This window comes from Corapipo altera, unplaced genomic scaffold (genome assembly GCF_003945725.1).
Source record: "Corapipo altera isolate COAL_440 unplaced genomic scaffold, ASM394572v1 RXGC01000072.1, whole genome shotgun sequence".
Classification (NCBI taxonomy): Eukaryota; Metazoa; Chordata; class Aves; order Passeriformes; family Pipridae; genus Corapipo; species Corapipo altera.
In genome coordinates, this window is record NW_020884943.1 from 764,083 (window position 1) to 787,794 (window position 23,712).

Genomic DNA, 23,712 nt, shown 5'->3' on the forward strand with positions numbered 1-23,712 from the left:
CGGAGGATCGGTGAAAGGGTTCGGGCGGCGAGAGGGTGACTCATGGCTTGTCGTGCCGGAGCTGCCGCCGAGCTTTGATGTGTGTAAAACCAGCGGGGTTCAGTTCCTGCACGCTCCGGGAGGTGCAGCCATCCTGCCGCGCTGCTCTGAGCCCAGAGTTGGAGCACTCCGACCAGAGTTACTGCTGCCATCCCGAAACCTCGCTCTGGGGGCTGAACATCCTCACAGAGCGCGTGAAGAAGCAGGAGTTGTTAAAATCTTACGGTGCCGGCTGGGGGGATGCAGGCTCTTCGGATTCCATGGATCAGAGCTGGCAGGGCTGTGTAGGGAGTTTCAGTCAGGGGGTCTAAGTGCCGGGCACGCTGTTAGTTTGGGAATTCTTGGTCCCATCTTTGCTCCCAGCGTGTGACAATGAAGCCCTGAAATGAGGAGGGGTGAGGGTGCCCAGTGAGTTGTTACCTGCCCGGCTCTCCTCTGTCCCCCGCCTGCTTTTCAGACTTCCTGCTTTACCTCGGAGCTTTGCCTCTGCTGCTGCTGCTGCTGAAAAATAGCTTTTTAAATATTTAAAAGTGTTGTGTTGTGTGGGGGTTATCAGACACCAGCACTTTGTATAAAGCCATCAGGGTGGACAGTGCTGCGAGCAGCCGGTCTGTAGAGGAGGCTGCTTCTCCAGCTGCTGGGAGTGCCATCACCAGATCTTCCCACTAAAACCTCGTGTCCCAGCCAAGAGGTGGCACGACTTACCCACTGAAAACAGATTTTCAGGTAGGTGGATGGCATTTTGGTTCGAGAAAGGCTTTGTCATCGTCTGTTGTAGGAAGCTGCTGAAACTCTGGAGCCTTTGGTTGAAGTGTAATTTCCGTTCTCCCGAAATATCCCCGCTCTCGTGGTGCTGCTTCCTACGGCAGCAGCCAGCCAGGGTTCACTGGTGGCTTCAGAGCTCTTGGAAGTGGAATGCTCACAAGACAAGCAGCTGAGCAGTGTGTTCTGGCCTGACAGTTTCCGTGTAGTGCCCCGAGGTCATACCAGTCTGCTTTGTTCCTCACGTGTCGCACGCTGGTGCCTCTGATTTTGTGCAGCCAGAAGGATGCAGACAGTGTGTTTCCCAGAACTCAGCCCTCCCCATGGACTGGCCCTCACAGTGCTGGCAGGGGCAGCAGCAGTGGATGCTTACTGGTGTGTCACCCCACTGCTGTGATTTCCTTCCTGTGATCAACTTGGATTTAAAATCCTACAACACCGGAATCATTTAGGTTTTGATTTGTGGATTGGAGCCTATAAGGTCTTTGAAAATATTAACAGGGACTTAGGCCTAGGGGTTGATTTTTATATGATTGTACACCTCTGAAGTATTTTCCTTCCCTGTGAACTAAAGGAGCACTTTGGCTGCAGGAGCAGGCTCCCATTGGAGAGCAGTGGGATGAGGGATCCAGTTTGATGTGCTATGTGTTCCATCTGTCTGATTTGGTGCATTCCAGGTGTTCATGTGGGAATATCAGTGTCTGTGTGGTCCATATTGAGGGATTGGGCTGTGACCTTGGGCAGTGTGGGAGCAGTGTGGTGGGGACAAGGCAGGACAGGCTGTGAGAGCTGCTTTAGGCCTGGTGCCATTGGAGAGGCTGGAAGGGGTGCCAGCGAGAGCAGCTCTGCACCACTGACTGCCCTGACCTTCAGTACATATTCTTGTGAAGCTTCATCCTGCTTTAGCTCAAGCTTAAAAACTGCTTTTTAAAGCAGAATACCTGAGAGGTGATTCCCTGCTCTGTGGTCCTGTGCCTACCAGCGCCCACATCCTGGTGTCCGTGCTCTCCAGTGAGTGAGTTCCTGTGGCGTTTGCCGCTCAGGGTTGGTGACAGTGACAGTGGTCCATGGCACCCCTCACACAGCTCCATTGCAACCCCTCAGGGAGGGTCAGTGGGGAGGCAGGAGGCAACAACTTCCCGTCTCTCCAAGGGCTCTCAGCAGTTTTTCGACTTGACTTGGGATGGATTTTCCCCTTCCCATTTGTAAGCAGCTCCGCAGGGACGCGCTCCAGTCTGAGGCAAATCCTGGAGCCCGCCCGGAGCTGCCCTTTGGTCACCCCAAAAAAGCACACTCAGGGTTAGGGAACAGAGAGGCGTCACACGTGGGTCCAGGAGGCTTTTTCCTGCTGACAGGAGGTAATTCCAATCTGACTGGCTCTTCCGTTGGCTTGGGTTGAGGCTTGTTTGTGGCTCCTGAGCGGAGCGAGGCGCTCTGGGATGCTCCGAGAGGCAGCGTCAGCCAAATTCCAACCTGTTGTGGTTCCTGTGTCTGCTGCAGGGACACGGTTTTGCTGAGGGTGCAGCATCTTGCAGTTCTGTTCCACCTTGTTTTCTCTTTCTGGACTTAATTTGGAGAACCGTCTCAATTTTCCCTGATTAGTAGAATTTGGCCTTTTGGAAGGAGCTGGCTGCTGCTGCTACTGCGACTTAATCCTTCCCGTCGTTCCCATAAGCCTTTTATTTCTTTTACACATATTGACAGGCTGGAGCTGCTTTGGACAGTGGCCAGCCTTGTGTGTATTCCTGGCTGGCGTTCCTTGGGATTCAGCTGGGTTTGTTGTGGTGCAGTGTCATCGGCAGAGCACTGGAGCACGCAGGCTCGGGAATGGCTTTGCTGTTAGGATCCAGTGACAGTGCAAAATGGAATTACAGCGTGGAGAGTCTTTACTGCTGTAATGCAATACGGGGAATTTCGGGGGAACGCAGCTGTGGTTCGGGACGGTCTTGGTTGTGTAGTTGCTTTATGTTTCGGGTGAGATCTGTGTCTCTTTTCTTCCCTTCCGTCAGAAGGCTGCAAGTCTCTGGACCAGCTGAACCTCACAATCCCGGTGGCAGGACACCCCGCCTCTCCTGCCCACCCGCTCTCAGGATGTCCCGTTCCCAGCGTGCCACCGGCTGCAGAGCCCGTCCCTCACCTGCAGACCCCCAACTCTGACCCTCAGACCATGGCCCGAGAATGTCCACAGAGCTCCAAGCCCCCCAGCGGCTCCAAGTCCGGGCTGCGGAACACGCCGGGCTGCCTGCACGCCTCCAACAGCAAAGCGGCGGGAGCGCATTCCCACCCCAAGCAGCAGCGGATCAGCCGGCGCAGGGCGACCAACGGCTGGATCCCCGTGGGCACGGCCTGTGAGAAGGCCGTCTACGTCGTGGTAGGTGTGGAGTGCTGGGCCCAGGGGGGCTTGTGCACCCTCAGGGATTGAGGGCACGAAGGCTGGAGGGGGCTGGGTCTGGCTTCGGGCTGGAGATGATCGCCAGGTGCCAGCCGGAACCTCTCGGAGGAATTCCGAGCGGGAGCAGAGCTGCTGCTGGGTTTGTTCTCTTGAGTGCCCCCTGCGTGGCAGGGGTTTGGAAAGGCAGGAGAACCTGCTGCTCCTGTGCTGGGCTCAGCTGGAACGCCGAGCTGCCGGATCCTCCCGGCTCTGGCATGTGCAAGGGTGGCACCTGTGGCACGTGGGAGTCCCTCCTACAGGGATCGTCCTCCTTCCTCCTGGGTAGGGCAAACCTGTCTGAGAAGGTGAGGCATGTTTTACCCTCATTATAAGGGGCAGGCATCAAGGCAGGTGGTTCTCACTGGTTGGTCTGTAGCCTCACATGAATATCCCTGAGCACAGAGGACTGAGGCAATATCCTGGCTCCCAGATGGAATTTTTCCAGCACCCCAAACTCCCCTTTCTTGTAACATACACGGTGGCACAGCAGGTCACTCCTCCGGGGATTACTTGTCTGTACTTTCCCATTTGTTGTGTTGAGGGGCAGAGTCTGTCTCCTGTAAGATGAGAGATTTCCTGCCAGGGAATTCAATTAACTCCAGTAAAGTCCACTTCAGTTGAGGGAGAAGGCAATATCCTTCATCTTATTAAAACATAAGAGCTTGAAATGCGGCCCCACGTGGTGTCTGGGAAGTTGGGACGAGGTTGGATGTGCAGTAAATGCCAGCAGGAGGGAGAGGAAGGGAGAGCTGCAGGCCAGGCGGGGTCTGTGCTGCTGCTTTGTGGTGGTCCAGCCTCAGGCTGCTGAGAGCATCAGCCAGGGCAGGTTTTGGAGCTGCAGCTCTTGGGGCTGAGTGCAGGTGCCAGGATGAAGCTGTGAAGGGCAGGGACTGGCCTTGTGCCTCCATCCCTCAGGCTGTGACACCCCAAAGGAGCAGCGTGGCCTTAATCTCCTTAAAATGCTGCCAGTCTTGCCTGGGGGATGTAGCAGGAGGTCAAACCATCCTGCTCAGGTGTTCTGAAATGAAATTCAGAGCGAAAACAAACTGAAAGCCCCCAGTTTACAGTCCAAAAAATGATAGTTTTGTAGTGTCAGGGGGTACAAAGGAATATTTAGTAATCCCACTAAGGAAAGCTCTGTGCCACGGCCTCTCTGCCAATCCCTGCCCTGTTGGTGTCAAATATTTCATGTTTTGTTGGTTTCCTGACAATATTTGTGTCAAGCAAACAGACAGCATTCAAAACACACCTAGTTGTCCGTGCCCTCCAGACAGGCAGGTGAAAAGGTGATTTTCCTGAAGATGGTGGTTTTTCATGCAGAATGGGAGGAACAAATGTGTTTTAATTTGAAATAAGAGTATTCCTTTCAGTGAGAAGGGCTGTCCTGATGATGATGTCCTGCTCCTCGCTCCCAGCACGATGTAGGAGGAATAGCTGGGATTTGGTTTATTTGGAAGTGTGTGGCCTGGAGCACTTGGATGCTGGTCCTCAGTGACCTCCCTTTACCTGTGAATGCCCAACCCATTGAAAAAGTAGCTCGTTTGGCCTGATCTTTGGTGTTAGGAACCAACCTGGTGGGAATAGAGATGCCACAAGCGACATCTTACGCTGCGTGACTTCTCCTGGAGATCTGTTGGAGCGGGAGCGCTGAGCCCTGGGGAGGCTTAGGTTGGAATTCACAGGAGGAAAAAAGGAGTCTTGGGCTGGGGGAGCAAACCCCGGGCTGTGGTTTGTGTGTTGCAGAACGAGCCCGAGCCAGCCATGCGCAAGAGCTACCAGGCCGTGGAGAGGGACGGGGAGATCATCCGGGTGCGCGACACCGTGCTCCTCAAATCCGGGCCCCGCAAGAAATCCATGCCCTACGTCGCCAAGATATCGGCGCTGTGGGAAGACCCCAAGACAGGTACTGTGCCAGGAGAGAGCCTGTGTTGCCTCTGTGCTCTGTGCAGAGCGGGCTGGAAGCAGGGAAGGGATGGATCTGGGGAGAGCTGCAGGCTTGGGAGGGTACCAGGGATGGAGAGGAGATGAGCTCCGTGGATTCCGTTTGGATTGTTCCAGGAACTGAAATGCTCCTTAATCACTAGTCTGGGACTGATAATGGAAATCTTGCTGGATGTGAAAGCACATAATATCTGCCAAGTGCCCATCTTAGCAACCATCTCCCTTATTATTCCACTGCAGCAAACTTTGGGGAGCTGCTGTTTGCTCCAATCCAACATCTGGGCTGGGAGCTGATGGGAGCTGGGGCTGTTCCACAGCAGCTCCTGGGGGACCCCCATAGAGGTGGTGATGGGAGCAGTGGGGGTTTATGCTGAGGACTGGCAATACGTGAGCCAAGGAGAATGAGCTAAATGTTGTAAACTGCAAGTCTTCCTTAAAAAGGAAATAAAAAACATCCCAATAAATTTCATGTAAGAGACATAAATCCAGGTGTGGTGAGGCCCATCCTGGTCATGTCATCACAGCAGCAGTTCTGGCCTGAACCTGGGAGTCAACGCTGCGAGTTCCCACCTTTGGATGAGCATCTTTTCCAGCAGCTTGTGTGCTGAATGGATTCTTTGTCCAGGTGGAAACGTTTGATTTTTTTTTTTTTTTTTTTAATCCCTCGGGGGTTTTTTTGTGCCCAGCTGACCCCTTTGGGATGTTGTGACCCGAGGAGGAGGAGGTGAAGGTGTAGTGGGAAAGCCACATGACCGACTCCAGGCTGTAACAAAAGGACACCTAGTTCAGCGTGAAATATTTATCGCTCACAGCTGCCTCTCCCTGGGCACTGTGGGAATGGAGGGAGCTGGGAATTGGTGGGAAAACACTCCCAGAAAACTGTGGGTTGATGTATTTGGATGGGTGTTGTTGCAGGGGAGCTGATGATGAGCCTCCTGTGGTATTACAGACCAGAGCACACTCAGGGAGGCCGCAACCCCAGCATGCACCAGGTGAGTCTGGATCTGGGCCGGGAGCATCCTGGCATGGCTGTGTTCCTGTGGGAATAGGGGATCACCCCAAGCATCTCCCTGCATTCCTGGGTGGCCTCAGACTGAGCACAACAGAGCTCTCTTGGCTGTGGTGCAGCTGTTGCCAGATGTGTCCAGAGGTGGTGTCCTATAGATGGGCTTTTCCCCCAAATTTAGTGTCCTGTAGAGAAACTCTGGGCTCTGACAGAAGCTGTTGTATTCCTTACGGGGTCTACTCTGCTGAGTTTTAGTGTTTCTCCCTGTAAACTGAGAAAATTCCGTGTATTAACTGAAAAGTCACTTTGGCTGTTACCAAGGAGTAAGGAAAAGTGAGTTTCTACTGAATCAAGATCGGATGCTGTTCCAAAAGGCTGTTCTAATTCCCACAGAGCTCAATGCTCCTGCTGCCATTTTGCAGGACACTGGAGTGCCTGTAGCATGTGCTGCCTTTTAATAAATCCCTTAATCTGTTCTGAAAAGCGAGTTAGTTTTGTGCAGGAACGTGGGTGCATCGTCCTTGCCCTGTAGAGGTTTATGAGGAGAACTCAAGTCTGGCTCAAGGATGCTGTGCCAGGATAATGGAGTTGCTTTTCAAAGGAAAAACATGTGAATCACTGTGACTTCAAGGCTTGCTCTGCTTTGCATGGGCTTGTGTTGGGTGACAGAACAAGCTGGTTTTACCTGGGAATGGAGAATTTAGTGCTGTTTTCAACATAATTTTAAATACTTGGTGCTTTTCTCATTTTTATTCCTTTTTTAGATAGAAAGGGAGGGAGGGGGTGAGAGCAGGACTGGGGAGCAGCCAGGGAATTGCACCTGCCTGGTTTGCAGGGCACAGGTGAGTTTCTAAACCAAAATGTGGTACTTTGTAAACAAAAGGTGAGTGTATCCAGTTGCACTTTAGTCCAGGGAGAATGCCAGGAGCAATTAAGCCAGGTTTTTGCAAACCTGCTTAATTACACAGGCCTTCAAACGAGAGAGAGCTTGAGCTGAGGGCTGGGCTGGGCTTGCCAGAGGTGGCTCAGGGAGTTTTAATTTAAGGAGCAAACCAGAACCCCAAGGTGCAGAAGGAAGGTGTGGCATTCCCAGTGTCCCTCATCAACCCTGTCCCCAAATGGTCACCCTTTCGTGAGTCTTCCCTTCCAACCTCCTTCCTCGGGGCTGGGAGCAGAAACGGAGCCTGCAGGGAATCCTTATTCCCAGAGATCATCATCTCTGCTGATCTAACCGCACCTGGAATTCTTTCCAGTGGCTCCATCCAAGTTGCCCCATATTTAACTAATCCTGCCTGCTGCAGAGCCAAGTTCCCTAAATTACTCTGGGAAAAAATGAAGGGGAGTTCGCCCAGAGAAGCTGTGGCTGCCCCATCCCTGGGAGTGCCCAAGGCCAGGTTGGACGGGGCTTGGAGCAACCTGGGCTAGTGGAAGGTGTCCCTGCCCATGGCAGGAGGTGGGACTGGATGGGCTTTGAGGCCTCTTTCAACTCAAACCATTCCAGGATTCTATTCCATGATTCCAGAAAAGGCTGTTGCTGTTTCTCTTGCTAAACCAGCCTTTTAATTGAATTGGGATGAGGAAGGGATTCCTTTAGAGGTGATATAGAGGCGGATTAGAGAATCCAGGAGGAAAGGGGAGGCCGAGGGGTGCAACTGGCTGTGGCCTTGCTGCTGGAGAGCTTTGTAACATTGGAAATGCCTGGCATTTGGGCACTAGGCCTCACAGAGTGTGTGCTGGGCAGAGATAAATGATGGGAGACTGCTTTGCTCACGTGTTGCTGGATAAAATTCTGGTGCACAGGAACACGTGGAAGGTGTCCAGGTTGTGTGGAATATTGGCCCTAAATTTAGAGTGTTTGCTGTGGGCGTGCTTTGACTCCCCAGTGAGGGGCTGGGGGAACGTGTGGGGCTGGTCCTGGCCGGCGGGGTGACCTCTTCCTTCCTTCCCTCCCTCCTGCAGAACGAGATCTTTGCGTCCCGGCACCAGGACGAGAACAGCGTCGCCTGCATCGAGGAGAAGTGCTACGTGCTGACCTTCGCAGAGTACTGCAGGTAGGTGGAGCTCTGGACCTGCTGCTCTTCCAAAACCTCCCCTGCCTCCAGCTCCTCTCGCTCTTCCAGTTTCCAGCCATCCCGACTGTCCATCCCAGCCCTGTAGGCTGTGGTGGGGCAGAGCTGGGGGAGTGACACTCGCTCTGCTGCAGGCTGAGGGCTTCTCCCACTGCGGATTCTTGGGGTGTGGGTTGTGTAGAATCATGGAATCGTTTGGGTTGGAAAAGCCCTTGGAGATGGTCAATTCCAACCGTTCCTCCACATGGCTTTTAAATCCCTCGAGGGATGGAGACTCCACCACTGCCCTGGGCAGCTGTTCCAGGGCTGGACAGCCCTTTCCATGAAGGAATTTTCCCAGTATCCAACCTAAACCTCCCCTGGCATAGCTTGAGGCCATTCCCTCTCCTCCTGTCCCTTGTTCCCTGGGAGCAGAGCCCGACCCCCCCCCCCCCCCGGCTGCCCCCTCCTGTCAGGGGGTTGCAGAGCCAGAAGGTCCCCTCTGAGCCTCCTTTTCTCCAGGCTGAGCCCCCCACAGCTCCCTCACCCACTCCTGCTGCTCCAGCCCCTTCCCCAGCCTCTCATGCTCCTGTCGAGGGGGTCCCAAGCGCCGGTGCTTGTATGTGAGCAGTAAAAACAGGGGGGTTACTTATTGTCATCTTTGGTGCTGTACAACATGTACCAGGATGGAAATATAAACTTGTGCTGCTTCCTGCAGCTCAGGGGGGATGGAAAGCAGGAGCTCTCCTTGAGCAAAGCTTCGTTCTCCTTCACACTCTATCCCTTCCCACTTATCTTTGGGAGCCATGGTTGTGGCTTCCAGCAGGTCACAGACAGCAGGAGGGGGACTGAGTTCATGGTCCTCAGCACAGGAAGGATGTGCACTTGTGGGAGTGAGTCCAGGGGAGGCCACCAAGGTGATCAGAGGATGGAACAGCTCTGCTGTGAGGAAAGGCTGAGAGAGTTGGGATTGTTCAGCCTGGAAAAGAGAAGGCTCCACAGTGACTTAATTGCCCCTTCAGTACCTGAGCCAACAGGAAAAATGGAGAGAGACTATTTATGAGGGCCTCAAGGACAGGACAAGGGGTACTGGCTTCACACTTACAAAGAGAAGGGTTAGATTGGATATTAGGAAAAAATTCTTCCCAGTGAGGGTGGGGAGGCCCTGGCACAGGTTGCCCAGAGAAGCTGTGGCTGCCCCATCCCTGGAAGTGTCCAAGGCCAGGTTGGACGGGGCTTGGAGTAACCTGGGCTAGTGGAAGGTGTCCCTGCCCATGGCAGGGGGTGATACTGGCTGAGCTTTAAGGTCCCTTCCCACCCAGACCATTCCAGGATTCCGTGATAACTCCTGTGTTCCGATTGCCCTGCAGATTTTGTGCCTTGGCAAAGCGTCGAGTCGAAGGGATCCCGGGCAGGAAAACCATCATGGTTCCTCCCTCGGAGGAGTATTCCACCCCTCTGCACCGCAAGGTGCCCGAGGACACGGACCCCGAGCTGGTTTTCCTCTGTCGTCACGTCTACGACTTCAGGCACGGGCGCATCCTGAAGAACCCCCAGTAGGAGCCTCCTTCCGCCGGAGCGCGGCGGGAACGAGCCGATGGTCCGGGACACCTGGGCACTCCCGACTCACCTCGTGCTGCTGCAGGTGGGAGCGCCCGGCGCTCCGTCCTGGGACTCGGGAGCGCGCGAGAGGAGCGGAGCCCGCGGAGGGGAGGCAGCGGTTGAAAGCACAGCACTTCGTTTAAAAAGCATAAATGAAAAATATATACGTATAAAATAAATATATGTATATAGATATAGGGATTTGCATACGTAAATCTATATCTATATATGTATCTAGAGATGCATCTATTGGTAAGGTTTGCAGGGGATACAAGGCAGGAAGCGATGCAGAGCCACGATTGGGAGAGGTGGGAAGGTGCAGGAGGGATGTGGTGGGGCAGCGTTGAGTCCAGCTGGGACAGGTCGGGGGGTTTCGGTGGGAACTGAGCCCAGTTCCTTGGCAGAGCACAGGAGAGTCTCCTTTGTCCCACAGGGACAGATTCTGAGTAGTCTCAGTGGGTGAGAGCTTCTTCAAAATACAGCTTTGGGAGCTGCCTGGATGCAGAGTGGCCTTGTGTCATGCTTGGATAGGTGTTGCTCCATCAGGGGAAGAGGTGGCCCCTGTTCTCCCTTGTCTTTCTCCTCCCCTCACCTCGCTGCTCCAGGATTCACCACCTGGAGTGGGGCTTGGAGCAGAGGGAGCAGCCAGGATCGCAGGTGTCACAACCCAGTGCAAGGTTAGAGGTGGGCCTGTCCCAGGTGTCCTGACTGTGCCCAGAGGGTCTCGTGCCCCATTCCCAAAGCCCAGCACCCACCAGTGCATGTCACTCGGAAGGTTGGAGCTCACAAAGTGGGCTCTGCCAGTCAGAACCACGTTTCCTCTTCTCTTCTGAGTGTTGCTCTTCCTCTGATGGCTCAGGGGGCTGTGGGTTTTCCCCTTCCTTCCCAGTTTGTTTCCTGTAATGTCATTTACAGTCCCTGCTTATCCCTGTGTGTGTGCAGTGGGAAGCAGCCAGAAGGGGGAAGTGGCAAACCCTTTTCTTGTGTGTTTTTGGCTTGTTTAAATTCCCCTCCCTCCCCGCGGGACTGTCCTGATCCTGGGCCTGCTGTTGAAGCCATTGGCAGCCTCCCTGCTCCAAGCTCATCCTGGTGTCCGAGCAGGCTCACCAAAGTGGCTTTGTGGCTCCTGAAAGGGCCTGAGCATCGGGAAAGGTTCGCATGGACCATGCGGCCCGAGCCCCGCAGGTCCTGCCTCTTGCCTTACCTGTACAGATCCCGGATGGCACTTAGATCCCAGACAGCCCTTAGATCCCAGACAGCCCTTAGCTTATCTCAACGCAAACTTGGAGTTAATCCCAAAGCAAACCAAAGGACAGCATCAAATCCCGGGGAGTCCCTGCCCCAAGGTGGGAGCCCAGCCCGAGATTGCACTACCGGACAGAAGGAGAACCGAGCCCGTGACACCCAATTCCTGCTGGCAGAGCAGCCCACTGAAATGAGGGATCTGTGTTTTCCCAGTCTTCTGGGGCTTTTGAAATGGTGTTCCGTGGTGGAAGCGTCCATTCTGCTTCAGTGTTGTCCTGTCAGTGGAAGCAGCATTCCCTGTATTCCCTCAGGATGCAGGGCTGGTCTCCTTGCTCCGACAGCCACCCGCCTGCCCGGCCTGAAGAGAGAACCCCACAGCATCCAATCCCTTACATGGAATAGTCTGGGAATGCAGGAGTTCACCAGAGATTTGCTCTACATACCAAAGAGGGGACTGTGTCCGGAGATGATGGTTTGAGGGGATGACAAGCCTGGAACCCACCGCGGTGGGCGGGCATCTCCCTGCTGCCAGTGGGTGATTCCCGCTGGAAAATTCCTGTTTTTTCCCTCCTGCATAGCCCAGGGAGAACACACGGCTCTGGCAGGTGGGATCCCAGGTGTGCAAGCAAAAAAGTGGCAGGTGAAGCATCTTCTCTCACTTATACCTCAAGATACTGTTGGTGTCAAAGGGATCACCCGGATCTCTCCTTAACAATTCTCTTGGCACTGGGGGTCTCTTGGAATGAATGGGGGGGCTGTGTTGGGGTGGGAGGTGGCAGCACTCTGAGGACAGTCAGATGAAGGGGTGCAAGGAGGCATTGGAGGACATGGTCTCTGCTGTTTCTGGTGGAGGATATGGAATGGTTTTCCCCTGTAACTCGGAGGGAGGAGGCTGGAGAAGTGGAGCTGCTCCTGCCCGTGGCATGGAGGGAATGGGCAGAGCAGTGAGGGCAGAGTGAAGCAGCTGCACCCTGGGGTGGGCGGGAGGTGATGGGAAACCCTAAATCCCCAGTCTGGCTCCATGGGGACTCCTTTGCCCCCCAGCCTGAAGCAGGTGAGCTGCCGTGGCTGTTTCCCTCTGGCAGTGCCATTGGACATGGAATGCTGCGAGACCCACCGGCTGGGAGAACCTGAGCACTGCTGCAGTCAGGGCCTTGGAACCTCTGAAATTCCTCCTCCTGCCCCCTCTCTCCCTGCTCCCACCTTGCCCTGGCTCCTCTCCAGGTAGCAGAGAAATTATCCTTGCCCTGGGTCTGGAATGGGCTCCGAGCTGACTCTGGAGAGGACAAACCTGACTCTTCTCATGCTGAGTCTGCTTTAGGCCATGGACATTGAGGTTCACGTGGTTGCTGATGCTGTTGTGCAAACAGCATGTAAATGAATTGAAATGTCTTATCCCTAATGAGAAGATTTCCTGCTTTTTTAATCTATTAGATATGGAAATATTTTTTGAAACTGAAAAAAAAAAATGCAGTCGGTAGAATTTAAATCGAAGCGTTAATACATGTAAAATATATTTTAGTTGATAATTTTGTAAAATGCACTTTTTTGTGTCTCTTCCCTGGTTTCCCAGATCTGTATTTCAGTGTTTACAGATGGAATGAGAACATTCCCTATTCCCTCCTTCTGTGAAAAAGATATATTAGAAGTAATTCTTAAAAAATAAATTTGAAAAATCGTATTGATTTAGAAAACAAACCAGTGCTGGGCTGTTATTCCCGTCCCTGCCTGAACTTCTTCCCCCCTGGATCCAGTGGTTGCAGGAATTAGGAGTGCTTGGGAGCAGATTTGGGTGCTCCAGGCCTTGGGGTGAGCAATCTGTTGGGTTTTCCAAGGAAACAGAACAAGTGGCAGCAGGATGGGCAGGGTCTGACTTACTTTTTTCCATTCTGCTGTTGACAGCTGTTGTCAGTGGAATATTTGAGTTTTCCCAGGCAGGGAAGGTGGTGGTGGTGAAGCTTGTTTCAGCTAGGCTTTAGGAACCCTGTGGGAAGCACTTGGGAATGTTGCTTTGGAAAAGCATCTTGCTTGGAGCACTGTCTCCGTCAGCGCTTGCCGTTGGAGCGTCCCAGCCCCGGGCACCAAGGGCCACAGGCACCCCAAGGACGAGCATCCTGCACAGACATCCCAAACAGCCAGGAGGATTCCAAGTGGGAAGAGAGCAGAGAGGAGTCACCCCGCTCAAAAAGGCGCAGCGAGGAGCGGGATAACGGGATCGGGATTGCCTGATGGGAATGTCTGCAGCTACAGCCAGGTGAGAGCTGTCTGGGGGTGCTCATGGCCAGAGCAGCCCTGGATGGTGAATACCCCAGGGAATTCATCCCAAAACCGTGGGGACCTTGGTCGGGGCTCGGAGCCCTTCCTGTGACCAGGCTGTGCTGGGTGTCCCTACGTGTCCAAGTGGTGGGGAGGTGACAGGACCCTTGGAATCAGCTATTCCTATGAGTAATGCTGTGAGTGGACCCTTGGATGCCTGGGGAGGGAGGGGATGAGTTCTGGGAACAAAATGAGCAGAAGGGAAGAGTAATATCTGGCATGGAATTAGCTCCTAATTACAGAGAAGTGAGTGAGGGGCACATCTGGCTTGTGGGGTGGGGACGGGAACTGCATCCATAACATGCCTCAGATCCCGGCTGGCTGCATCTGGGATTTGCAGCATCTTTTGCTCCCAGGTCACCTAGAGCAGGAGATCCTGAGATGGTCCCATGGGGTGAGCTGGGGCCACTCTGGAGCTGCCCCGATCCCTGTCCCATTACAGCCCTGCTGGCATCACACCAGTTCTTAAATTCCTGGTTGGATTTCTTCATGGGATTAGGGATTTTGCTAGATCCCTGTCTTTTCCTTCCTGCACCCAGTCACGTCACAGCACAGCTCCTTGCGGGGAGCTGCCAGCAGAGGTACAAACCTGGAAAGCTGGATAAAACCAAGAGAATTCCTGAAAAAGGAAACCACCGCAGTGATGAAGTGAATTAAACTGGGAATTATCCTCCCAAGGAGAGGAAGGAGCTTGTCTGGGGACGTTTATATTTGTGAGCCGGTGTGGGGGTCACTGAGCACGATATTCCTGAACCCGTGGCCTGAGATTTCTGCTGAAGAACCAGTTTGAGATTTTCCAGTTGGATTTAATGTGACTCAGCAGCCCCGAGGCATCAGTGAGGTGGGTGCCAGGAATGGAGTGGAAACCTGTGCCTGCACCACGGCCGGATCCGGCACTTATCCAGGTGTGGATGTTCCCCTGGAGGGGTCTGTTGGAAAGAAAACCGAGAAAAAGCTTTTCCTTCCCAGCTCTTCCCGCGTGGCGAGCCATCACCGAATGGATAATCTGTGGCGGGCTGAAAAGTTGGGATTAATGTCGAAGAAAATTGGATTTACTGTTGAAATCTGCCACCCGAGGGAGCTGCACGGAGCCGTATCCGGCTCTCCTGGATCCTACGTTCAGCAAACTGCTCCTGTATCCTGACTGATGCTGCCAGGAATGTCCTGCTGCCACCTCGGCACGGTCCTGCTGGCCACAGGTTGTCCTTGGCGTGACGTGGAGCATCGGGAAGGCGTGGGCTCACCCGGCTGGGAAGCGGGAGGTGTGTGGCCACCGGAATCCCACCCGGCTTTGGCCAGCTGGGGACCCCACGGTGGCTCCGTGGCTGGTTTCCATCACCAGCGGTGGTTCAGGCTCCTGGCAGAGCCGACCTGCTGCGTCACATCTCCCTCGTTTCCACGTGCAGTGTCTGGAGGTGACGGAGCATCACCAGCCTTGAGGGAATTGCAGGGAGAAGGAGGCACTTGGGGCGCTGGGAAGGAGCAGTCGGGGCTGTGGGCACCTCCAGAGGCTTCAGAGAAGGTTTGGGCACTGGGATGAGCACACTGGGGGATAGGAGATGTTCCAAGGTCCAGGGGCTTCCACACCTCACTCCCCACATCTCCCAGCCAAAGCAGATCCAGAGCAGCATCCAGGACTGGCTGGAGTGTCTTCCCCCTCCGGAGCGAAAGCCATGAGCTCCTGGTTGTGTTTAAGTGCTGCTTTAATGCTGCTAATTATAATTGAGTGTAATTGTGCCAGAATCCATCGGAGCCAAGGGACGGGAGCAGCTTGGAGTGTCCTATTAAGGTGACAGAGCACTCCAGCACTCGCCTGGCTCCGTCCCTGCTGATGGATGAGCCCAGCCGAGCTCTGCGGGGGCTTTGTGCCATCACCAGGGGCGGTACCAGCCCTGGCACAGTCAGTGCCACACGGGGAGAAGGGATTTCACATCCTCGTATTAACCCAGTGGCTCCAGGGACCCCAGCGTGGGCAATTCCCAGTTTTACTGTGCCCTTGTCACCCCATCCATATGGGATAAACGCTTGGCTTGCCGAGCGGGGAGTTTAGGGGGAGATAAGGGATAAATGCTCGCTAATCCCTGTGTGCCAGCGTTGGCTCTGCTGCTCCAAACGCTGCACTGGCAGCACAGCGAGCCCCTGGTGCCACTGGCACAGGATCCATCCGTGGGAAACCAGCCGTGGCCTTGCAGAGCCACTCTTGGAATTGCTCCCTCGCCGCCTGTGTCACTCGAAGCTAAATAAAAATGAGGTTGAGCTTTTCATGTTCCGCTCCAGCCACTGCTCCTGCCCTGACTGTGTATCCCTGTGGCTGCATTCCTGGGATCCAGGAGCAGCAGGACCCACAGCTCACCTGCATGGCACTGTTTTTCCAGAAACATCCAGCTGGACATTCCTGGAGGCTGTTTCCTGTGCTAAAAACCCTCAGCAGAAAGGTAATTCCCATTCAGGGAGGGAGCTGTGCTGGGGGACTGCGTGCTGGGTACTGGCTGAGATTGCAGCGCTCCAGCCTCCTGCAAACCCCGAAAATCCAGCTAAATCAGCCCTCCACACATGAATTTTCCTTCAGTTCCAAATGCCAGCCCGGAGCATGGATTGAGAGCTCTGCTGGGCTCCTGCAGAGCTTGGGGGACGGCCACCACTGAAGGCAGGTGCCACCAGAGCAGCGCTGGGCAGTGTGAGAGACTGAGGACAAAGGAAGGAATGGAGGAAAACAACGAGCCCAAAATCAGAGGAATGGAGGAGGAATCAGGTGAGCACTGGGTTGCACCGGGAAAGGTATCCAGGTGCTATCCATGTGTTCCGTATGGGATGGGACCACCCCACCAGCGTGGGGTGAAGTCACAGCACTCGGTGTCAGCCTCGGGGTTGTAATTAATAATGGGAGATGGTGATTATTAATTAGAGATGGTGATTAATAACAGGAGGTGCCATAATGGGGATACCTGAAGTGGGATGAAGCCCAGGGCCTGGCGTGGAGCGAGGGGCTGTCGAAGCGCAGCGTTGCCATAGGGATCCAGTGGCTTCTCCGTCAGAGCCTCCAGTGAGAGCAGTTAATCCATTTTTAAGAGGAAGGGATATTTAATAAAGGGAACCATTTAAACTGGATTTACAAGACACGCTGAATGGAGGCACCATTTATTCCGTGGCTTCGTATTTAATTTTAATATCTCTGTAAACCTCTCCGGAGTGTTCCACAAAAAACAGACCGGAGCCCGAGTGCTTCGACCGCCCAGTGATTCTTAAAAGAAAATCAATTTAACAAGGCTGGAAAAAACCCTGCATCTCCATGAATATCTTTCTGCTCTCGGAGCGGCAGGAGCACCGGAATATCCATATTAGAAAACAACAAACAGGCTGTTCTGATGGAGAGGGGCTTTTGGAAGGATATGGAGCAAAAGCTCGGCAAAGCAGGGCTGGGAGTGTCCGGCTCTCCCACAGAGCCAGGCTGTTTGGAGTTTTCTTTGTTACTCTGCTTTCTCTGCACTCATAAATAATGTAATTAATATCATAACTTCATCATTAAACCAGCTTTTTCCCATGCTGTGCTCACTGCTTTTCCCAGGCCGATGCCCGAGCAGGGATGCAGCAACTGTAGGAAGCCCACGGGAAAGCCAGGATGGGGATGATGGCACCTGGCAGCATTTAGCACTCCATAAATGAGAAAATCCCAGGAACTCAGCCAGATTTCCCACAAGGAAGCAGTTTGTGCCTGTTCCCAGAGCGTTTCTGCTTCCCGCACTGGGAATGTCGTGGTTTCGGAAGCATCGAGTGCTCTGGGAAGAGCTGGTGAGAAAACTCCCCTCCTTCCTCTGCAGCAGTTAAACTCCCCTGCTCCTCAGCGCCTGGCTCAGGGCACAGAGCAAATTCCCTGGAATTCCCTTGTCCCTGGAACATCCCATTCTTATTTCCCTTGTAATACACAGAGATTGAGCTGCACGAAGCCGGCTCCGTTTTCTCCTCCATCTTTTGGGTGGTCCCTGAACCTGGATTTAAGGAGCAGACCAGATGCGTTTGGCCATCCCATCCTGCTCAGCCCAAGCTCTGGTTTGTGCTCTACAGATGTTTCCTCACCTCCACTTAATCCTTTTTCCCCTCTTTTTTTTCTTACCCGCAAATCACCCACCCAGCAGGGAACAGCATCCTCTGCTGTCCGTGGGCCAGGGAGGTGGATTTCTCAAGGAGAGGACTCTGGATTGCTCAGGATGAAGGTGATTTAGCAATTAGATGTTTTTCCCTGCCCCAGGCTGGGGGATGTTTCTCCCTGTCCCAGCCAAAGATCCATGAGTGGGGTGGGATTTGTACCACATTGGATAATTAGTCTATAAAAAGGGAATTATATGGCACGTTAACGAGCACGGTTGGGTTTTGTTCTCACCTCCCTGCGAGATGAAAGCTGGGACACCCCGTGGGAGTTGATTTCCCAAAGGGATCTCCCTGTTTCGGGAACATGATGTCACCCAACGGCAGCCACAGGGAAGCGTGTGGGTTTGGGACCAGGGATGCAGGCAGGCAGCAGCCCCCCTTTTCCAGGGACAAGGACAGACCCCTTGCTCCCAACTCATTTTTTTTCCTAATATTTGAGCAAATTTTCCTGCAATTTAGCTTTCCTAATCAGTTTTCTTCCAAAATCTGGAAATAATGCAATGGGGTTTTTTATGGATAGAGAAGGGGGAAAGAAAAGCCCTTTCTGTGGCTTTCCTGCAGAAAGCCTCATTCCTCCACGGTCCGGAGCGAGAGGAGGCACAAACCAACTGATTTATTTCGTTCTTCCTGATGTTTATTTTAAATTAATCCTGTTGGGACAGATGTCAGGACGGAATTCTTGCTGGAGTCCCTTCTGCTCTTTGATATAATTAACAATGGCTCATGATTTATAATAACTCATTTTTCTAATAATTAATTTTTCATGAGGGATGGGATTCGCTTGCTCTTTGCCTTTCCCTCGATCCTGAGTTTCCTCCCTCATTTTTCATCCCTAGGATCCTGAATTTCCTCCCTCATTTTTCATCCCTAGGATCCTGAGTTTCCTCCCTCATTTTTCTCCCTTTCAATGCTCGTTTTCCAAACGACCTTTATGTTGATACATTTAAGGCTTGAAAATGTTGGAAACAACCTTGTAAATATACTGCATTTAGAGAAAATTTCAGATTAGTTGTACATGTTTGTTCCTTAAAAGCACCAGTAGGATCCTGCTGTGCACACACAGGAAATTTAACAGGGAAAAATGAATGGAGTGTGTACATCAGCAGTAAGAAAGCAGGAAGGAGGCTGCTGTAATTCATGGACTCAGGATTTCCGACTGGCATTTACAGTGGGCTTGATGCTAAACCCTCAGACTTTGCTTGGAAAGTGCCTGTGGAATACTCAGGAAAATGCTTTTTAGGGATTACACAGCAATTTAAATAACATGCTGCCCTTGTATGGCCCGAAGGCACAAAACTTCCAGTTCCTGTAAAATCCAGGTCACACACAGAAAACCATATTGAGAAGAACAACAAAAAAATCAGGATGTTGGGAAGTTTTCACAGACACCACAACTGAAGGTCAGACTTGATGATCTTGGAGGTCTCTTCCAACCTAAATGAGTCTGAGATTCTGTGAGTCAGCCAGCCTGGGCTCCACAGAGATGGCACAGCTCCTCCAATGCCTGACTGTCCTCTCAAGGATGAATTTCTCCCTATTTCCACCCAGATCCCATCTCTTTCAGCTTAGCCCCCAGATCTCCTGGCACCCATCCACCACAAGTCTTCAACATCCCCCTCAAATAGTTTTCCAGGGGCACATCCTTCACAGGCTATTTGTTGTTCCTGACACATGGAAGGATGTTAAAAACCTAAACAGGGCTCAGGCAAATGGGTCCTTATTAGTCCCTTCCCGTTTTTTTTTTTCCCCTCAGAACAGTGATTTGTGGTGTCAGGGACAAGATGCTGCAGGTTTTGTAGGTGTTGGAGCAGGTTCAGTCCTCACCCTGCTGCCTGTGAAACCACAAAAACATTAATTGGACAAATTCCAGCAGGAATCTCACACACACACACTCACAAGTTCATTACAGCCCCGCAGGAGCCACCTGGGAGCCTCGGGAAACTCCGTGTAAAGGGCAGGAGACAGACCTGGAATGAGTTAAGAGACTTGGAGACTCTCCTACGACCCAGGTTTGAGCTGTGCTGGATTTAGTGTGTGTTTGTACTGAAAACTGGTGGTAAAGCCCCAGCTGGCTCTGACTCCGATGGTGTGTGAATCCAGTAGCCCTGGGCTGAGAGGGATCAGTGGGATCAGGGATGGGTCAGTGGGAGGATAAAGGGTAGAACAAGGGAATTGTGGTTGTTACTGACTTAAAATTGGATACACTCAGCTTGGGATAGGCTTTGCATGTCATCCTGGGTTTTCTGGGGAGCAGGAAAACACCAGGAAAGCTCCGACTGAGGCACAGCCACCGAACGCTGTCCCCCTTGTGCCAGTGCCTGTGGTATTCCCGAGTATTCCTGACCTTGCTCCGACCCCCTGCCCAGCTGGAGCGTGTGGAGTGTGCTCTGTATGGAGTGTGCAGCCCGGGGGAATGTGTGTCCATGCAGTGCCTGCCAGCTGTGCTGGCTCCCTGCCCTGCAGCTTCCCCGGCCGTGTCTCGCTGTCCGTGCGATCTCTGGGGACTGGGATGTGCTCCCGTCCCCCTCCATGCATCCTCATCCCAAATCCAAGGGGGAAGAGCTGTCATGGCCCCTGCTGAGCGTGTGGTGCTTGGAGGTTGTCCTGGTATGGAGGAGCTGATCCTCCCGGGATGGCTCCATTCAAAAGCAATTCCAGAGTCATGCCCAGTGGAGCAGGGAGGGAGGAACTGAGCGAGGAACTGAGCTCGGAGTAATGTCTTTGCAAGTTCAGCCAACTGCATATCCATGAATTTATAACCAGGTCCTTCAGCACAAAGTTTGCCTTGAAAACAGGGATTTTCCTGTTCTGACCGAGCTGCTCGTGACCGTCTCCTTGGAATTATCCAGTGCATTCATTCGGAGTGTTTGACTTTGTTTAAAAAGGTTTTTTTCCCTAGAGATAAGGAACTCTGCCTTGGTCATGAGCTGATTGTGGAGCGGCTTCTGTGCTTATCCCCTTGGATAAGAGGCTTTATTATACCAAATTACGGGATAATCTCTGGACACGAAGCTGCAGCATCGGATCTCTCCTTCCTTTGCTTGTTTTACCTTTTGATCTGGAGCTGCTCAGACCCATGCAGGGGGTCTCCTTTTCTAGGAATCACCATCCTACTGCTTGTTGGAAAGTTGGCATCAGCCCAAACTTTGGTTTGTTTTTTTTTTTTAAAGAAACCTCCTTTTTTCCAGCTCAGCTTTTCCAGCGGCCTCACACATTCCTCCTTTTTGCAGTTCCTCAGCCCAAAATAAATGTTTGTTCTCAGCCCAAGGGGTAGAAGAGCCTTGGCAGGGCAGTGGTGATGACATCAGTGTCCAGCCTCAGTCTGAGCAGGATGGACGGGGCATCCCTCAGCCTTTTCCTCCATTCCCTCTGGGAATTGGCCCTTTCCTTGTCAGACTGATAAATATTCCTGATCTCTGACAGCCCAGGTGAGTTCTGCAGCCTGTCTTAAATCTGAGTGTGCATAAATGCTGCTGGGAGACTGCCTCAGTGTAATGCAGATGATATTAAAATGTGATATTATTATAATAATAATAATAACAGTAATGTATTTTAATGTTGGTTTTCTGCTCATGGGAGTAAACAGTGAGGAAAAGGCCCAGAAACTTACTCCTCCAGTTACCCCTGGTGCTCTTAAGGTGACTGTTGGGGTTTGGAAGCATCTTGAAAGGGGCTGTGAGTTACAAAAACCCTGCTTTTATACCTGTAAGTGGGAACTTCAGGGATGAGGCCTGGCAGAGCGTCTGCTGGGAAGGGCTGTGTGGGTTTCCCTTCTCCCTCATAAGAGAGAACCAAACCCTTCCATCGTTGTGGTTTGTTGTATAAACAAACCACAGGAGCCTGAAGATTTGTTTCCTCTGTGACATTTTATGTGCTAAATATACCTTTCCTGAAGGAATGGATCTGTCTGGGAAACATGTTCCCGGAGTTTCGCGCACTCTGAACGTGAGGCAGCTTTTAACTGCTTCAAAAATCAAATTACTGCTCACTCTGGGTGTTAATTAGGCACACTGAGTGTAACCACAATTAATTTTCTTCAGTGACATGGGGTTTAACCCTGCAAACCACCCCCTGAGCTGTGTATTTGCTTGGCTGTGTTGGTCCCACAGGGACTCTGCATCCTACCCTGTAGCTGTGCTCTTCAGACCAGTCCTTAAATCCAATTCCCTTTGGAAAATAGCCCCAGTGACCTCGTGGGCAGCCTCCTATTTCTCTCTCTTTCCAGAACCACTCTGTTACCACATGCAACTGCTCCTGACCTGGAGATATTAGGGGAGAATAGGAACAAAAAGGGATGAGCGGTGCCAGACTAATAAATAAAAATTCCCCTTGGCTGCTTTGGAGTTTGCTGCAGTGAGGCTTTTCCTCCAAGAGGAGGGATTTCCAAGAAGGCCTGATTTTTTTTTTTTACCTCAGTGATTATATATGTTGGCACAGCTTCAGTTTGGGCTGGTGTTGAGATCAGATCAGGACTTGCCCTCTGCAATCGGAGCAGGAATCTGGTATCACCTCGTGTGTGCAGCTTTGCTGGTGGCAGGGTAGGATATCCGTGTCCTCTTAGAGCTAAAGCTGTATTTACATCCAAATAAAACTGGGAAACGTGAAATAATGTAGCTGCAGGCTCTGGCACTGCACTCCAAGGGCTTTGTCTGCCTTGGCTGACAAAACACTCTTGGCTTTTGATCAAAGGAAAGTAAGTGGAAGCTGGTTTTCTCTTGATGTTAGAAAAGCTCCTGACAGAGAGTCCCTGCAAGGCTGGTTGAGAGCCCAGGCCCCCGTGGTACGCTAGGAAAACAGGGAGAACAATGGCAGCGTGGAATGATTTCTGCTGGATGAGGAAATGGCATCCTGATGGCCAGGTTAGTGCTTTGCTTTAACCAGAGGTGGTGGAACAGCTACAGTCATTCAAAGAGGTGGTTTGGGGGAAATGCCCAAACAAAGTGTTGGAAAATCCCATCCTTTGGCTCTCAGGTGGTGGCACAGAGTCCTTGGCTCTGCAGGTAATGGGTGTCTGCTCCTCCTCCAGGTGCTAAACCTGTGCAGGGATTACAGAATTAGAGAATATTATAAAGTGTGGCACGATGACTAATTATGGCTGGTTTGGCCTGGTATTGCAAAAACCATCCGTTATCACGGGGTGCTGGTGGGGATCCCATGGGTGGCTCTGGGCTCGCTCCAGAGGGATGGTTACTGGGAGTCAGTCCTATGAGGAGCAGCTGAGAGAGCTGAGGGTGCTCAGCCTGGAGAAAAGGAGGCTCAGGGGGGCCCTTCTTGTTCTCTGCAACTCCCTGACAGGAAGGGGGGGTTCAGATCTGCCCCCAGGGAATAAGGGAGAGGACAAGAGGACACAGCCTTGAGCTGTGCCAGGGGAGGTTTAAGTTGGACATTGAAAGAAGTTCTTCACAGAGAGGGTGATTACACATTGGAATGGGCTGCCCAGGGAGGTTGTGGAGTCACCACTCCCTGGAGGTGTTCAAGGAACGACTGGACGTGGCACTCAGTGCTCTGGGCTGGGGGACAAGGTGGGGATCGGGCACAGGTTGGACTTGATGACCTTGGAGCTGTTTTCCAACCTAAATAATTCTGGGATTCTTGTGATTAGAGGGCTGGAGCAGCTCTGCTCTGGACAGCTGGGGGTGTTCACCCCAGACAAGAGAAGGCTCCAGGGAGACCTTAGAGCCCCTTGCAGTGCTTAAAGGGGCTCCAGGAGAGATGGAGAGGGACTTGGGACAAGGGGCTGGAGTGACAGGACGAGGGGGAATGGCTTCAAACTGAAAGAGGGGCCATTTGGGACGGATACAGGGAAGAAATCCTTCCCTGTGAGGGTGGGGAGGCCCTGGTACAGGTTGCTCAGAGAAGCTGTGGCTGCCCCATCCCTGGCAGTGTCCAAGGCCAGGTCGGATATTGCTTGGAGCAACCTGGGCTGGTGGAAGGCGTCCCTGCCCGCAGCAGGGGCTGGGACTGGACGGTGTTTAGGACCCCTCCCACCCCAAATATTCCGGGATCGAGTGACTCCCCTCTCCCCGCCCCGGCCCCGGGCGGGGCGGTCGCAGCGCGGGGCGGTCCCGCCTCCTCCTCCTCCCGCCCCGCTCCGTCAGCGCGGCCGCCCCGCCCGCTGACCCCGCGGGCCGGACCCCCCGAGGCCGGGCCGGCCCGGGAGCCCCCCCGGCCATGCA

At 52.9% G+C, this 23,712-nt stretch overlaps 1 protein-coding gene across 1 annotated transcript in view; it reads left to right on the forward strand.

Moving 5' to 3' along the window:
• BAHD1 (bromo adjacent homology domain containing 1) overlaps positions 1 to 9,787 on the forward strand; it is a 28,550-nt gene extending 18,763 nt beyond the window's left edge. The window contains exons 3-7 of the mRNA XM_027662116.1: positions 2,811 to 3,172; positions 4,976 to 5,135; positions 6,089 to 6,165; positions 8,139 to 8,230; positions 9,598 to 9,787. Coding sequence (XP_027517917.1) covers positions 2,811 to 3,172; positions 4,976 to 5,135; positions 6,089 to 6,165; positions 8,139 to 8,230; positions 9,598 to 9,787 — 881 coding nt within the window. The remainder of the gene's footprint in view (positions 1 to 2,810; positions 3,173 to 4,975; positions 5,136 to 6,088; positions 6,166 to 8,138; positions 8,231 to 9,597) is intronic.
• Positions 9,788 to 23,712: the final 13,925 nt, after the last annotated feature.